The 18,001-nt window shown below is 41.6% G+C and overlaps 1 protein-coding gene across 12 annotated transcripts in view; it reads right to left on the bottom strand.

The window, feature by feature from the left end:
- sptan1 (spectrin alpha, non-erythrocytic 1) overlaps positions 1-18,001 on the bottom strand; it is a 114,597-nt gene that overhangs the window by 50,264 nt on the left and 46,332 nt on the right. For 9 of the 12 annotated variants that reach the window (XM_078550152.1, XM_078550153.1, XM_078550155.1 and 6 more), the window contains 8 exons: positions 17,163-17,311; positions 9,251-9,449; positions 6,879-6,977; positions 6,128-6,166; positions 5,525-5,560; positions 3,263-3,310; positions 1,852-1,943; positions 1,474-1,618 (listed from right to left, as the gene is read on the bottom strand). In XM_078550152.1, the coding sequence (XP_078406278.1) occupies positions 1,474-1,618; positions 1,852-1,943; positions 3,263-3,310; positions 5,525-5,560; positions 6,128-6,166; positions 6,879-6,977; positions 9,251-9,449; positions 17,163-17,311 (807 nt within the window). The remainder of the gene's footprint in view (positions 1-1,473; positions 1,619-1,851; positions 1,944-3,262; positions 3,311-5,524; positions 5,561-6,127; positions 6,167-6,878; positions 6,978-9,250; positions 9,450-17,162; positions 17,312-18,001) is intronic. The other 3 variants (XM_078550154.1, XM_078550160.1, XM_078550161.1) reach the window with 1 other exon arrangement.

The raw sequence follows: 18,001 nt of genomic DNA, 5'->3' as shown, positions 1-18,001 counted from the left end.
TAGCGTCATTAGGAATTCACACAGGAACGGTTGGGATAACGTATCCCATTAATATTCTGTGCTTTTTTTGAGTACCCTCTTATTAAGCTACAATCTGTGGCATTATCTCAATATATTGGGCAATTACTTTCTTTCCACTATTAAACACAATGGGGTTTTCCATCTGATTTCTGCCCATCTGGAACAAGTTTTATTTTGTGCCCTAGCACAGTGCCATGAGAATTGCAGTTCTGCATTTGTTGACTTATTTCCATTTTCTGTAATGACTGTGCTGTTTTTCTTTTGATACCTGACATGGTCTCTCAGGAGTTGGGTGGTTCCCAGGAACATGCAGCGTAGGAGGGAGGGCAGGTCCCGCTGCACAAAAATGTTTGAAAGCCATTGACCTAGAAATTAAACTACACCAACTGGCATAATTTGGATTCCTCAAAATGTCCTTTTCCTCTATGGATAGTCATGAAGTGCTATTAATGTATATAATATTTTGGAAAATATTTTTCTTTTAAAATAAGGTTTACTCTGCGAGTATGAGAGTATGTCTTAACTGGATTAAAGCCAGCTCGTCCGGGTGCTTTGAAATGTACTAGTTTTGATATTTAAGAGAGATAGCGAGCATTTGCATTTTTTGAATAGAGCATTCAAGAAGTGGGGTGAAAACTTGACACCTTTATATATGTTTATATTACTAATAAAATTGGTATTATGAAAGGGGTGTCATTGTTAAAAGGTGAAGTTCAAAGAGGTTGTTGATACAATGAGAATTAACATTCAATGGGGCTGGTAGGTATAACTTCAGTAGTTTTCGGGTGAGCAGGCAGGGGCAATGTAAGGTCAAAAGGAGCTGTAAGCCTCCAACTGACTCCACAGTGAAAAGGACCTCATTTTGAATCCATAAGGTGAAAATGCTTTGCCTGGTGTTTTGGTTAAGTCTATGGATTCCTGTTGCCTTACTGGAGATTAATTTGGGAATTTGTTAAAAGTTATGATAGTAGTAATTTGTAGCCATGTGTATATATATTTTAACCTGTGTAAATTAATAAAATGTTTCAATTAGTTAGTTAATGTAAAGCCTCGAGAACTAGTGGTCTGATTCTTGAGTTTAGAGTCTCATCTCAAACATAACACTTAAATTATTGATTATGACAGTTGTCTAAAGTTTCCCTCTAGGATTTTTAAATAACTCCACTTTACCAACTGCATCGGTCATAACAATAACCAAAGATTCTAATTTAGAGATTATTTGATCTTTAAGTGAGGTAATAATTAGTTCATGTGATTGTGAAAGCTTTTACTTTTGCAACAGCCAGACATCTTCAAGGGATATACACAGTTATCAGTGGCTCAGTTAAATGCATCCCGGGGAAATGTGTTTTGCCAAATTGAAGGCTGTTAATTTGGAAATGGTAAAACCAAACCACTTCCAGCAAGATTACAGGCTGTTGATATTTTATACAGACTACAAACATAGCTCACTTTATCTCCCAGAGCAGCAAGATCCCGTTCAAATCCCTCATGTTTGCGTTGCAGAGCCTGAACACTTGCTAGGTCATGTCCATAATTATCAGTGTTGAGAGCTTGATTTTTCTCTTCGATCCATTCCTTTGTTTCATCAGCATCTCTACACGATACAAAATCAAACAGGTATATAAACATTTTGAATGCCACCTGTATAGGAATCCCAGCCAAGTTAATCCTACAAAATACATATTTTCTAAACATACACATTTTTGCAGTTAAGTCAGTAAAGAAAGGCAATGCAAAGGAACCTGTTTTCCAGCATCCCACCCCCACCTCTCACCTTGAGTATCAACAGATAGATCTTTACTATTCCAAAATATCACAGCTGCTTACCTGTGGAATCTCTGCACTTCATGTGCACTGCCCAAGACCTGACTGCGTTCTTCAGCCAGTTGTTGAAGTGACTTCCAGCGCTCATTCAGTTCCTAACAAAAGTGGAAAAGTATAGTCAACTCTGTCCAATACACAGGAATCACTGCAGATTTAAATCCTTTCACTCCACTTAACATGGAGATGTTCAGTTTGGTGTCTTTATTAAAATTTCATCTCCAAAAAATCTTCCACTTCACATTAACATATCACCTTTAACAGACGCCTATACTTGTTTGTGATATGAATGTGCAAGTTTCAAAAATCCATCATAACTGCAAGGAGTATTACGGAACATAACAGCAAAGTAGCTAACAAGACCAAGAATCCTCCCAACTTTAGTTAAAATTTCTCACTCCAGTAAGTGACAAAGAGGTATACGGTCCAATGCTCACTTTTTGTAAGACTTGGCACCATTTGTTCAGCATATTAGCTCATCTGATCAGGTAAAGGGGCCAGCTCTCTTAGTCTTCATCATGCTGAGCTCTGTTGCTGTCTTTGTGTCCACTATCCTCACAGTGACCCCCTATGTTGCTGTCCTTACCTGTGTAATCTTTCTCATTTATATTACCCTTAGTGCTATCCTCCTCCTCTTTGACATCATTTAATATTTCCATTACATTTGTTGCCATCTTCCTCTTCCATTTTCTTCTTCCCCACCATACTCCCTTTCTTCTACACTATTGGCATCCTCCAACTTGCTGCTTTTTTGCCATTTTCCAAGTCACATCATTCCCCATCATTGCTCTTCCGTATCATGTCATCTGTGTCCACAGCATCCTTAATTAACTCCTCATCTTTGTCATTGTTCTCACACTTGTGTCACTCTTGTCCTTTTTCTCCTTCTTCTCATCTTTTTCTTTATTGAAACTACCCTGAGTTAGCAAGGCTGACGATTACAATGGTGCTCTATTGTCACAGTCAAAGGTCACAAATTTTACTTTACACTTCTGTAGTCAAAGACTTTACTGTGAATATATATTGTAGTTTCTGCATACGTTACAAGATAACTATTTCAAATAAATACACATACATACAAAAAGCACATTCAGTATAGAGAGGGTTAACTTATGATGCTAAGACATACTTTCACAATTATTCAGTTAGCTTAGTTGCCATTGGCATATAGTCATAAACTTTTATAAATGCAACAGGTTTATTTTGCAACACAGAAGCATGAAGTGCGGGGAACGGCGGACTGTACTGTAGTTGGGCCATGGGTGAAAATAACCCCATAATAATAGTACAATGACAGTGATTTGCACTGTAGCAAATGAGCGAAACACAGCCACAAAACAGTGAGGAGCTTATCACTGCTTGTGAGACACAGGTGAAAGAGGCAATGACAGAAAGGAGCGGATCCATCAGTTCTTACCTTGATGGCATTAAAGCTAGCCACCGCATGTGTTGCCAGCCGCACAGTCTAAACCGCAACCATGAATCACAGCAGTGGAAAACCAAACCAGTCACGATCCATCAGTTAGTGAAGAGAAATGTTAAAGTTAGAAATATGCCCACTCAGAACTAACAGAACATGGCATGCAAGAGCTCACCATCAATAGAAAATCATTAACTGAGTTTAGAATCCCCTTTTGGTAGTCTGTGTGATTAAGTGTAGAATGTGAAATGCAGGTCACACCCCACGCCATTAATATGTCCATACTGAAGTTAGGAAAGCATTCAGAGACCACAGAAAAGAATGAATGGTGAATCAACAAACACCAGATTAAAAGGTATACAGATAAGTTTGATGATTTGATGAAAAGAATGAAGCATGTGAGCTCCTCCACAAATAAAAGCACGTTAATATTTTGTGCACAAATGTCACATTAATAAGTTAGTCAGTTTTTTGACTGTATTTCTCAGATTTGGCTTGGAGATAAAAAAAAATCACAATTAAGCACACTTAAATTTAAATTGCCAGCCCCACTTGTGCAGTGCTTACTCATACTCAGAGCTTCTGAACTTCTTCCTTCTTCTCCATATGGTGTTCACTTATGCTGGGATATAGTTCCACAAAAACCAGCTCAAATGGCAACTGTTCACGTGTTAGCTTCAGTAGTGACCGTTGAGGGCATTGCAATCCCACCCCTCACCAGATATCCACATGTGCACTTTCCAGAGAAGGGCCCTAGGTAGTGACCTGGAATAGGAACCCGGTCTAATTTTTTTTTCCATTCCTAACCCAGAAGGGGAAAGACAATTGCTGCACCTCAAATATGAGTAAATTAGAAAAGACTATTACTTTCTAAATATTATCAAGCAGCATCAATAACTTCTTTTGACTCTTAGTTTAAAGAAGGCAGGATTAGCAAAATAATTCTGGGCTGGTGGCTGAGAAGAGTTCACAATTTCATATAATGTACAGCACAGAAACGGGCTATTAGGCCCAACTGGTCCATGCTCCACGATCCTCCTCCCATTCCTCTTCATCTTACCCTTTCAGCATATTCTTTTCTTCCTTTCTCCTTCAATGCATTATCTAGCTTCTGAGTTATTTGTCACAACGACCCCATGTGGTAGCTTTTAAAAGAGATGTTTTTCAAATTTGTAGAGCAGCTCACATATTATCATTCCAAATTGAAAGACGTAGTGTTAAGGGGCAAAAGGATATATATTAAAATTGGATTCTGTACTTTTGTGAATAGGATCTTGTCACAAGAGCAATGTGGAAAAAATAAAATGATTGGTTAGAAATGGCACTTTTCAAAAAGTACATTAAGCAGCAGTTAGTGATCATGGCTGCAAGATTACAGAACTCTGAATCAGGCTAAACATTTTAGCTGCTTTTAAGAGGGCGTGTTGTGCTATGTATCATTTAGGTAAAATTCCCGTTTCTGTTCTCTTGGTAACAATTCTGCATCAAAGGTTTGTATGGTATGCTGATGTAAACAAGCACCACAACAGTCAGTAAGTTGGTATGCCTCAGGTCTGCCTGTATCGTTACAGATTAACTGTAAGGTGAATCTCTGCAGGGATTTTTTGCTGGTCCCTGCAGCTCTTCTGCCCAAGTTACAGCGGATGAACAGGAGAACTCCATGCAGATGTTCACCCACTGCCCTCCCCCCATTGCCTTTAAATAAAGACTTGCAACATGTCCAAACCTAATAACGTGAAATTAGTGAGGAGGCATAACTGAAGAGAAAATGAGGTTCAGTTGCAAACTGAAGTGTCCTCACTTTGACTTAGTCTGGCATTAATGTGCACTAAACGAATGAGCTGATTGACAATGACCTGCAGTGAATTACTGTATTTCCCTGAAGACCATACTGACGCCAACCCTCAACTGTAAGCTATAAGCAACCTTACCGATTTACAGCTTTCAAGGAAATGTGGATGAAATGACGGAATTTGATCACGATTAGATCAATTTTAAAGTAACAAAAACAAACAAACACAGTCATTTGATTTATTCAGTCACTGTAAACCAGTGGCCTTGATGACTACAAATTAAATCTATGCCTTCCTGTGACTTTGGGCAGGGGGGTGCAAACGATGTTGAAAAAGACAAAAATTAAAAATGAATGTCATCTAGAATTATAACTGATGAGGGCTTGTGGAAAATGATGGAGGCATGGTACAGATCAGTTGGCTTTTAAGTAAAATAGCATAGGATTCTCGAAAAAGAAACTCATACCTTCCAAGGTGACACAGTTTTAGAATCGGATTCATCCTGTGGAAAGAACGTACATAAAAAGGGACTAAAATTTGAGAAACTGGATGCTTACAAATTAATTCAGCCACAGTACCAGCAGAACATAGGCCACATGGGATGAACACAGTACAGATCCAACATGGATTTAAATAAGCTGTCTTTCAAATGCTTAACACGTTTCTACCAAATTGCTCCCTGGGCTATTTTAAATGTAGTGCTTATTTTAAAACAAGTTCATGTCCATGCTAGAATAGCACAGAAAAGAATATGGTCCAAACATGTAAAACTACTCATAAGAATCACACCAATAGTAATTCCTATCTTCAAAACCGAAATTTCCTTTGGAGGAAAGTTTAAACATGCCAAAATAAAAGGTGTAGAGAACAACAGCAAAATCCAGTAGCAGATTGTAACGCACAGATGAAGTCTAGTATCACGTTATACAATACAGGCTCTTACTTACATCAGTCTGTAGGCTACAGAGACATTGGTGCCATTTTGATCTAAGATACCAGCTATGCACAATGTTGTTTATGTTTCACCTTCATATATTTAATATAATTCATTCAATATCAGTACTCTTACTTTGGCAGCTCCTGGGGCAGATCCCGTGAGAGGCTGTTCCTGAAATAAGGAAAATGAACAAAGAAAAAAATGTTTAGGAATAAAATATAATTGCTACAAAAGAGACTAAACCTACTGGTGATTGGCAGAAACTGACGGAGACCAGCAACTGGTCTAAAACACAACCTTAAAAGCCTGCCAGGCTTGAAGTTCCTCATCTGTTTAACTCAGTTATTCCATGACTGACAACAGATAGCAAAAAAAGATGTGAATTCCACCTCAAAGTGGATACTTTGTACAGAATTTAAAATAACCCACTTAATTCCCATTCTTACACTAAATTACACATTGATCCAGATGGCTAGAAGGCAGAACAAAGTAGATTTTTAAGTGGTGAAACTACAGGAAGCAAAAGAAGATTATACATAGAGCTGGAAGAAGGTAACTGGTGAGGATCTGAAATCAGTACTAGAACAGAACATCACACAAATAGCGTGATTTTGGAACAATGACTTGGGAGTTCCTTACAACCAATGTGCAGCCTGCACAATTTTCAGTTCAAGGAGCACAAACCTTTGAAATTTAGCTTTATTTTCCACCAAGAAGGTAACAATAATGCAGCTGCATTTAACACACAGATCCCCTTTACTCTGCTTATTCCTTTATGGAATTTAGGGAGAGAATTTTTTTTTTAAATGCTAGTTTCACAATGAACATTAAACTCATTTTGAAATAAAGAGGGAGTTGAAAAACAGATGAAATGATGCCGCACCTGAGCAACTTGAACTTCTTCAGCCATCAAACCCTCTGACTCCAGTTCATTCGCCACCTTATTAATATCTCGCAAGCGAGACTCATTGGCTTTCAAGTCCTTAAAATAAAAAAAGTTACTTGGATTAACAATTTTTTTTGACTTAAGTAACCTTTTCATGTGTCTTGAATACAACTTTACTACAAGGAGTAGATGATGCAGAAATAACTGCACTTTTTAAGGGTAAATTGGATAAATATTTAAGGCAGAGTTATGGGGAGAAAGCAGGACATCAAGATTAACTCCAGCAAAAAGCTGGCGCATACTTGATGGCAACTGAAATATAATTACACAAATTAGATTTCTAAATAGGAACTCTGCAATTTTATTTTCCAGACATGCAATGACCAAGAGCTATTTAACTAAGCATTATAGCCCCCAACAATTATAAGGCTATCAGCTCTATTTGGTAAGCCAAATAGGTGGGTCATCCTGTTTGGTATGTTCATGAGCATAGGAAGAAAAGCTTGCTGATGCCAAAACTACTTCCTAGAAATACAACTAGATATTTTAAGCAATTCCACCAGAGTGAAAAGATGGAAATTACTTAAGATGGTAGACTCTCATTTTATAGAGACCTGAAACTCAGTGCAGAACTTTATATTTACAATTGCACAACTAATCTTCAACAATCCATTTTCTTAGGTCATACCCAATAATCAGGTGGCTAATCCAATAGGTAGTTGAGTCCGACAGACCAGGCAGATCCCAAGTAAATCTCTAATATGTGCCAAGTTAGCAGATGGTGGGGTGATAGGATTAGGGAGTCTGTCAGGGCCCCTGCTCTCCATCAATATCTAGTAACTGTCCAAAAGCAACAAGCCTGGACAATATCCAGGCTTGAGCTGGCAAGTGGCAAGTAACACTTGTGCCACACAAGTGCCAGGCAATGGCCATCTCCAACAAGACAGAATCTAATCATCGCGCCTTGGCATTCAATGGCATTACTATTGCTGAATCCCATATTATCGACCAGAAACTGAACTGGACCAACCATATAAATACTGTGGCAACAAGAGCAGGTCAGAGGCTAGGGATCCTATGATGAGTAACTCACCTCCTGACTCCCCAAAGCCTGTCCACCATCTTCAAGGCACAAGTCAGGAGTGTGATGGAATACTCTCCACTTGCCTGGATGGGTGCAGCTCCAACAACACTCAAGAAGCTCAACGCCATCCAGGAAAAAGCAGCCCACTTGTTTGGCACCACCTTCTCAAGGGCAATTAGGGATGGGCAATAAATACTGGCCTAGCCAGTGATTCCCACATCTCATGAATGAATAATTTTAAAAAAACCTGGTTGGGAGGATGAACATCTTGATGCCAGGCAAGGACAGCATCAGGTTTGGCTGTGATGCCCCACCACAGCTAAGTGGCCTGCTGAGAATCACTGTCTTGGCTCACAGATAAAAGAATTGGTAGTTGGTAGAGCAGCTCAAGTTAGCTAATTAAGGATAGCAGTTTAAACTAGTTTTTTGTAACTGGGGTCAGCTAACTCCTTAGTTTCAGAAGGATATATAAACAGACATTTCAGTACAACTTAGCATGGAGTGCAACTTTGAACAGAGTGCTGGAGTTGGGTGATTAAGGGAGCTTGCTTTTGCCTTTCCTTAATTTTTTCAGCTTGTAGGAATTGGGTCTTGCTCTGCTACAGGGGTAGAAGCTGGCTGTTTGGTGTGTATTGATAAGTGGTTAAGGTCTATTCTATTCCTAAGGTTTAAAATAGTATACAAACTGAGGGTATTATTAATAAAAATATATAAAAAAGGAAAATAATGAATTGAATAAAATAATTGCAGTTAATAAAGACACATTAATGATGGCAGGACAGGTGATGTATCACGGCTGCGGTGTGTGGGTGCCCCTGGCTGCTTGTGTGATCGCCCCTGGACGCCTGTGTGATCCAGGGCAAACAGTCTTCAGTAAGTGCTTGCAGCTCAAGGAACTTCAGCTCAGGGTCACTGAACTGGAGGTCAAGCTGCAGACACTGTGACACATCAGGGAGGGGTAAGGGTACCTTTGTCAGAAGTTCCAAAGGAGAGTCATATTGAACTGGAAACTTTAACTCTGTTTCTCTCTCCACAGATGCTGCCAGACCTCTGGGCTTTTCCAGTGCTTTCTGTTTTTATTATTATAAACTACTATAACTATAGTTTGTTATGAACAATGGACTGGAAAAAAAGTGGCAAGGGTGGGCACTGGCCTTCTAACCATAAAGCCAATATATCAAGCAACCAAAAGTGAAAGAGCCACGGTATTCACATGTAGGTTTATGTATTTAAGTTTTACATTTTTCTACTGCATGAAATAGTTCAAGTTAAAAGTTTTACTTACTTTTTGGAAGTCATCAAACTTTTTCTGCAGTCCTTCCACTTGTTCCAGGTCAGTCCCCACCTCTTCACTGGTTAATGCTGCCTCCTTCTCATTGATCCACTGCTGCAGCTCATTGGCCTCACGGAAAAGCATGAACTTCTTACAGCTCTTTTCCAGCATATCCTTGCGTTTTGTCCCCAGTTCCAGGATTGACTGGTATCTGAAAGGAGAGGTAATCAACCAGGTCACCCTACAGCAACTGCCAATCTCAACTATTTAAGCAAACAAAAAAAACTTTAATTGTCAGAATATGGAATTGCTGATGAAGATGGACAGCAAATCAGAACAGAAAACCTTAAATCTGACAATGATGATTAAAAGACAAAAGAAAAAAGAAAAAATTGCTGACTCTTGCTACTCAATGGTTTGAATATATTAAAGCAACACTAGGCTTGTGTAACAAGGGGCGGGGTACATAGTTACAAAACCAACATTTACCTTCTATAATTACCATCTTCAATACAAACTCCCATGGCCTCACCTCACTCTACCTCCTCAGCTGCACCCTTCAGCCCTATGACTTCAGTCTACTGTGCTTCCTAAACATTTTAAGTAATCACTAAACAGCTTGAAAGCTATCTTTAATAATACTTGGATCCCAAAAATGAAGCTGATTCAAAATAGAAATTTTAGAATCACAAGTTTTGAGTAGATGTTTTGTGGATTTCAACATACATACATACAACCTTGAACTCTATAAACCGGTGAATTGCATACCTTTTAAGGAATGGAGAAACATTTCAGCAATACATTCAGAAAATAGATATCAATTTCAAAAACTTAGTACATTCATTACCACTAACAAAATGAGCTGGAATACCTTACACACCCAGTTCTGGCCCATTCTAAATAGTTCACTTTTCTGAAGTATTACATTTGAAGTTTTATATTTGGTAGCTAAATGGCATTGAACTCAAAATGGTCAAAATAAGTCAGATTAACATGGTCACTGGATGTGGTCAATAAAAACTGATTTATCAGCACATAATTGTTAGGGCATTCAACTATTTTTTGTTTTATTGTGCATGATTGAAATTATATTCTTTATCTTCAACAGTGATTCAACTCTTTATTAATTCAACTAACTTGGTAATGAGTATAATGCATTTACCAAGAGAGAAGATCAAGATTTTAATACAAAGGAATTAATTCTCTCACCCGAATCACCAACATACACTACACACTCAATACATTTATTTGGGACTTTGTCAGGTGTAGTTCGATTCCTGCGAGTATGTTGAAAGCTTACCAAATCAGATTCACCCAGATATCCAACAATTTCATCACATCTCACCAAGTTGATCACACTCAACAATAAAACAGCCATCACATAAATCTGAACAGCAAATATGTTTTTTAGGGTTCTGTTCCATTCCCCAGAATTCACGAATTTCAACTTTATTTGCATGCTTGTGATGTGCTACCTAAAGCAATGGCAGATGTCAAAAATTGAATTAAAAAAACAGAATAGTGCACCTATAACGGTGACTCATGCCAGCTTTCACACTCCTCCCATCAGGTAATGGGAAAAGCTCCATCCCCACACAATGTAACTGGAGTGTCCAGTTGGCCCGTTTTACAGCATTTAGCAGTTCGATCCAGGCAAGCAAACTCCTTCAAGCCAGTAAAATTATATTTAATTGACTCATCCAGCGTCCACAAGCATTAGCAAAATGCAGTATGAAAATGAATGGAAGCACAGAGATCACATCGTGTGAGAAAGAGCCAAACCTACTCACAATTCCTCCACCTGCTTCATACGGAGCACAACGCTGCCAACCTCCTTAGCTAGCAGAGCCCTGGACAGACAGAGGGAGCAGAGCACAGCATGCACCATTAGTAGATTAAAGGTTTAAAGCAGCTGCTAAAGAAAGGAAAATTAGTAGTACATGGCAAGAATCAGCAAGGGAAGTCCCAGAAGCAACAGATAAAAAGCAGGCAAGCAACTGCTGAAAAGACTGCAGCTTGATTAGTAACAAGCAACGGAGCTGTCCAGCAAAACAAAGGAATTTCTAACAATCAATAAAAGCAACAATACCAGTTCCATGCATTTTTCAGCACGCATATGTCATTTCTCTCCATTCTCTACTACCAATCTATCACCAGATGGCGAGCAACAGTTGAAGTGTTTGCTTCTATCCAATTATGTTGAACATTGTAGTATGCTGTTCAAGTTAGATATTTAGGTGGTCTGAATTGGCATGGAATGTACATGACATACAACCTGCATTAAGGTGGACCTGGCAAAGCCATACTGGAAGATTCTGCAGAAGAGTTAAATTTTACTGTAGACAATAGACTTGCACCAAGAATCACAGAATTTTACAGCACAAGGACAGACTGCACCTGTACTAGTTTTCTGCACAGCCTATTGCACCTGTACTAGTTTTCTGAATAGAGCTATGTATTTGTCGAGTAGCCTATTCATTTTTAAAATTTTTTCAAATGTTTAGCCATTTTCCTTTCTATTGTTATGGGTTTTGCTTCAGTCATTGTTTCAGGAAGAGATATCCCATGTCCGACAAACCTCCACAGAAAAACCTCACTTCACTTTTTGGTGATTTTATATCCTCTTGTTATGAGCTCATTGGCCAGTGAAAATAGTTCTTCTCAATATACTTAATTGAAACTTTTATCAGAATTGACCGTAACCTTATCTGTTCTAATGAAACGAATTTCAGTTTTCCTAGTCCCTGCTTATAACTAAATTATTTCATCCCTGGCACCCACTTAGTAGATCTTTTCTGTACTCACTCCACAGCCTTGATATCCTTACTAAAGTCAGGTACCCAAAACTGGACACAGTATTCCACCTGCAGCCTAACCAATGATTTGAACAGATTTAGAATTACCTCTGCTTTTACATTCTATACTGTATGTTGACTTGTGAAGTCCCAGGATGCAACATCCTTCTTTTCTTAAATAAACTTTGTCAACTTGCCCTTTCTTGTTTGAATTTTGTGTTCATCCAAATTCCTAGGGGCAGAATTTTACCCTTGGCGTGTGGGCTTAGCGGAAGTGGTCAGGAAGCCGACGGAACCACACCGCGATTGGCAGCACACAGCAATTTTACGCGGGCGGGCCAATTAAGGCCCGCCCAGCCCGAGACTCGGCCTTTGAATGAGCATGAACGGACAGGGGCCTAATGTCCGCCAGGTCCAATGGCGACCCAGCGGCTGATTCAAATGCGGCCTCGGCAGCCCCTGGAAGGCTGCCACTGAAGGACGCGGAAGTCATGTGCATGGATGCCGCAGCGGGTGGACAGGTTGGCGGAGCAGTCGGCCCCGCATTTTTCGGACGAGTGCCTCACTGCCCTCCTGGAGGAGGTGGCAGCCAGGGGAGAAACACGTCCCGAGCGACAGGAGGAGGAGGCCCCCCCCAACTCACGAAAAAGGCCTGGGAGGGGTTGGCATCCAAGGTCAGCAGCCACAACGTGGTGAGGCACACATGGGTCCAGTGCCGGAAGTGCTTTAATGATCTCCTGCGATTGGGAAGGGTGAGTACCGTGTTGGCATAGGCCACTTTGCAGAACAGGTAAGAGCTGCCCATCCCCCCGTGGACCTCAGAGGTATTACAGTGTGAGTGGCAAATGTCAATGAGACAGGATCTGGCAAAGGGGGTGAACTCTGGACTGAGTGCCTTGCAGCTCCAGGGTCACATGTGCTGAGCCCTGCGAGGTGCTCCTCAGGTGGCAATGGCCAGGCTGCAATGATGCTGCAGGTATAGGGGACATCAATGCTCCTCATCTATCCTTCCAGGAAAAAAACATCCCATAACAATGCAAAGAGGTAATAGACTGGCAGGGGACCCCCATACCGCCTCATCCTCAGTAGATATAAGCTGAATGCCCTGGAGCTGGAGAGGCGTCATGCACCTCGTTCAAGTGGCTGCGGTAAGGTTTGGGTGCCAGGGGGAGGTAAGAGTGCAGTGCACTGAGGTGAGAATGTGGCTTTTTGCAACTGTTGCAGCGCAGTCTGTATATTGATGTGAGCCTCGAACCTGGAATGCCCATTGATAACGGAAAGACAAGGGGATCTCTATCTCATCAGGGTGCTAGGCATGCACAATGACAAGCATTATGGCTTAAACTAATGATGACATGTCCTTCTTCTACCTTTTAGGCTGACCAGCAGCTCCTTGTTATGAGGAGCCTGAAGGCCCACCCCTGACCCCTGAGGACCAGCATGCTGAGCACGTAACAGCGTCACACCCTCTCTGACAAGCAGGCATCAGTGCAGACATCAGCACCTCGCTGGACTGAAGATTGGCATATAGTATCTCGGTGCACATTGGTGAGGGAACTTCACACTCGCTTGAGGTGCAGGCGGAGGCAGAGAGTGCCCAGGGCGCCAGCAGTCAGAGGACTGCTGGGGACCAGGACAATGCTCAGTCTATGGCTGATGATGGGCCTCTGGAGTCGTTCCTGAGGTAGCATCTGCTGGATGTCCAGTAGGGTGTGCAGAAGGATCTCGCAGAGATACATGAAGGAATGTGTGCCATGGTGTCCATTGTGGGGGGGGGGGGTCCATGAGGGGCATAAGCACTGCGTTGACCCTCATGTCCGAGCGCAATGCCTCCTCCATGGAGAGAGTGGCGACTCTCATGACCTCTGGCCCGTGGAGCCTGTACTGACCCCGCCTGGGAGGGAGTGGCCAATGCCATGGCTGGCATCTCCCCAGTCGCCGTAACCTCATCAGATGCCAAGGTCACTGGGGTATTGAACGGTCCAGGCATCAGAAGCGCATCTTGAGAAGACCGATAGTTCTCTCTACCACCGCCCTTGTGGCTCCTGTGGTACCGCTGCTCGGCCTCCGTTCTTGGATGGCGGAGAGGCATCATGAGCCACCTTTTGAATGGATAGCCCTCATCACCCAGCAGCCATCCATCCAGTCGGGCTGGAGCACTGAAGAACCTCGGCACCTAGGAGTGCCTCAGGATGTAAGCTTCATGGGAGCTGCCAGGGTACCTTGCACAGACTTGCAGAATCTGCATCTTGTGGTCACACACGGTCTGCATGTTCATGGGGTGCAATCCCTTCCTGTTGAAGGAGGATCCCGGCTCAACCGCTGGCACCTTGATGGTCACGTGTGCAGTCGATGGTACCCTGGATACAGGGGAACCCAGCAATTGCTGCGAAACTTCTGGCTCACTCTGCCTGGCTGACCTTGTCTATGTGGTAATGAATGAAAATCAATACAAGCCTGAACAGAGCTTCTGTCACCAGTTTGACGCAGCTGTGGACAGCTGATTGGGAGACTCCACACAGATCCCCCACTGAGCCCTGGAAAGAGCCGGAGGCATAGAAGTTCAGGGCCACTGTGACCTTTGGAGCCACTGGCATGGGGCGTCCACTCACTGTCAGAGCTGACCTCAGGTCCGATCCTCTGACAGATGGAGGTCACTGTCTCCCTCGAGAGGTGGAGCCTCCTTCAGCATTGTATCTCAGGCATATTGAGGTAGCTGCATTGCTGCCTGTAAACTCTGGCAGCAGGATAGTGGCATCTTCTCCGGCCCCTTCCGCCTTGGCCTTCCTGTGCCCCTTGTGCCTGCGCCTCCCGTCCCGCAGGTCGCTCCCGTGGAAGCTGAATAGGGGCACCTGGCCGCCTCCCAATTCTGGCCCTCTCTTCCTCCTCAGAGGAGTTGCCTCCAGCGGAGACCACAATCTCCATTACCAGGGCAAGTGAAAGCTGTCTTGATGCCTGGGAAGGGTCCACACAATGTGAATCCTCCAGGGGCCTGGAAGACAACACTGAGTCCTGAACTGAATCCTCTAAAGGCAGTGCTGAAATGAAGCTGTCCTGTTCACAAGAGCAAGCAGCAAGTGATATCCAAAATATTCACTATTCGCTTTGTGAAGCCCACTGACCCTCTTATCCCGCCCGTGGATGAAGTTATGCAAATTGTGGCCTGCCCATTTTGCCCATGCGACAGCCTGAAAAATCGCATGGGCCACATAAACCTGGAGTCAATTGGTCTCTCAAGGGCCTTAACTGGCCACTTAATGGCAGGCGCGCCTCTGTCTTCATCGCACACCCGCTTAGCGAAATATCACAAGAGTGCACATTGACGGTGAGAGGCTCGTCCGACGTCAACGTGCTTTATTTCACACACGGGCGTGCGCCCACAAACCAAGGGTAAAATTCTGCCCTAGGTTTCTCTGCTTCTCTACTCTTTTTAAAGTGGTACCATTGTACATCTTCTACTTATCGTACTCTGATATTGTCTCAATATTAAACTTCATCGGGGATTCATCTCCTCCATTTACTAATCTGTTGATGATCTTCTGAAATCACTTTACAGTTAACCACCCTCCTATTTTTGTTTTGTCTGTAAATTTTAATACTGTGCCCCATACTCAAGTCAGATCATTTGTAGAATCAAGAATAGTTCCAACACAGACTCAAGAAACAACACAGTTACGTCGCTTCAATGCGAAAAATTATTCTCCGATTTATATCCTGTAATTTTATCCAGAGGCCTCCAAGCAGCATCTGCCAATTTTTGAAAATCCAAAAACACATTTCCTTCCTTTATCTTCTCAAAATAACAGCACTAAATTTACTTCTTAAACAATCTGTGCTGTCTGTTACTAATTAACTCATGTCCTTCAAAGTCAGTGTTAATTGGATTTTGTATTATGGTTTCCAATGGTTTACCCACTACCAATGTTAATTAATGATGTATCTCCTCCTTTCTTGAACAGAAGTTGTAACAACAACCTCAAGCTCTGACAGAATTTCCAAATTCATGATTCTTTGAAAGAAGATGTTCAAAGCCATTGCTATTTGTTTTCTGACTTCTTTCAGCATTTGCAGATACATGCTGCTAACAGGTCCAGGGCCTATTTCACCTACATTTTCAGTGCTATTTCCTTATTTCTTATCATACCTAACTGATCCTTACTTTTTCATTCCTGCCATAAAAACACATCAGGACATGATTTGGTTTCGGTGAAATGCCTACAAATGACTGAATGGGCTGCCATATTCTGTTTGATTCATACACAGAAATGGACACTTGAGCTACATAACAAAATGCTGCATGCACTGGTCACTGTCTTTAAATGGGCAGGGAAGGGAAGAAGAAAATTAACGGAAATTTAAAAATGGTAAAATACATAGGAAGGCTGACATATGATACCATTATAATGAATTATACAGCACAGAAGGGGATCATGTGGCCCATTGTGCCTGTGTCAGCTCTTTGAGAGAGCTATCCAATTTATCCCACGCTCCTTCCCCTCTTTCTTTGCCAGTTCTACGAGCCCTCCAACCAAAAAAAGAAACATGTTGTGAATTTTAACTAGTACTAGTGACGGTGCCAATTTTAAAAAACTCAGTCATGGGATGTGGGCGTCGCTGGCTAGGCCAGCATTTATTGCCCATCTCTAATTGTCCTTGTTCAAAGGGCATTTATGAGTCAACCACATTGCTATGGGTCTGGAGTCACATGTAGGCCAGACCAGGTAAGGACAGCAGATTTCCTTCCCTAAAGGACATTAGTGAACCAGATGGGTTTTGACAAAAATCACCAATGGTTTCATGGTCTTCGTCAGACTTTTAATTCCAAATTTTCTGTGATGGCATTTGAACCCAGGACCCCAGAGTATTACCCTGAATCTCTGGAACACTAGTCAGTGACAATACCACAATGCCAAATATCTTCCTACAAGAAAACAAAGATACATACCACTATCAAATGCCAGCACTAGCATAGCTATGGGCAGTTACCCAACACACAACAAAAGTACACAAAAAATGTGAACCAAAAAGTGGAAGAGGGGAGGATGTATTTTTGTTATACAGTACTTGGTATGAAATGCTCCACTGCAAAAATATATACCTGACATAAAAGGGCAGGTCTAATTACTCACTGGTTGTCAATCTGATCCTGGCGCATTGCAATACTGCTTGAATCCTCGAGCAGATTCTCACGTGATGCAGACTGTGCTGGGTCCAATTTCTTAACATAGGCAGCAGGAACAAAGCCCTGACGATCATTCACTTCCACTTTCCACCAATCCTTTAAAATAAAATCAAGGACAAACATCAACAACTGTTCAAAACAAAAGTACACAGGCCTTGAATGAGCTGATTCTAATGACAAGCAAATTCTTCACAATGCTCGGCTGAGTGTGAACAGGTCCATGTTATGTTATCCATGGCAAGGCCTCAGGCATGCTTCAGCATATCTGGATAAAGTAAATCCATGTTGATTCATTCCATAACTCAGGAAAGAGTGAATATATCACTACTCCAGGTGCATTTTTAATCCTGCAGCAAAGACAAATATGACTAGCATAAACTGCCATTTCCTTAGAGCTTTAAAAGGTTTCAGGAATAGTCCCCAAAGACAACAGTTAATGTTGAGCATGAACTAAAAAGCAGCAGGCAAACAACAGTATTGGCTATTGACAACTTCTAAAGCGCTGAAATATAATGACACCCAGAACATAGGCATTATGTCAAACCACTATAAAAGGAAAGAGGAAACCTTGTGACAACTCCAAATAGACTGCTGCCAAACGGATAATAATAAACCATCTGAAGATGAGCGTCAATCACCGGAATATTCAAAAGAAACAAATATCAAAACAACAGTGTGATAAGTATTTAACCAGATTGTTTCTTTATATGAATGGAACAAACTAAACACCACTCTGCTTCTTAACTGATAATTTTCCATCATCTCCTTAAATCCTGGCAATTTCTT

This window comes from Cetorhinus maximus, chromosome 10 (genome assembly GCF_964194155.1).
Source record: "Cetorhinus maximus chromosome 10, sCetMax3.hap1.1, whole genome shotgun sequence".
NCBI classification, from domain to species: domain Eukaryota; kingdom Metazoa; phylum Chordata; class Chondrichthyes; order Lamniformes; family Cetorhinidae; genus Cetorhinus; species Cetorhinus maximus.
This window is presented reverse-complemented; position numbering and strand designations above follow the sequence as displayed.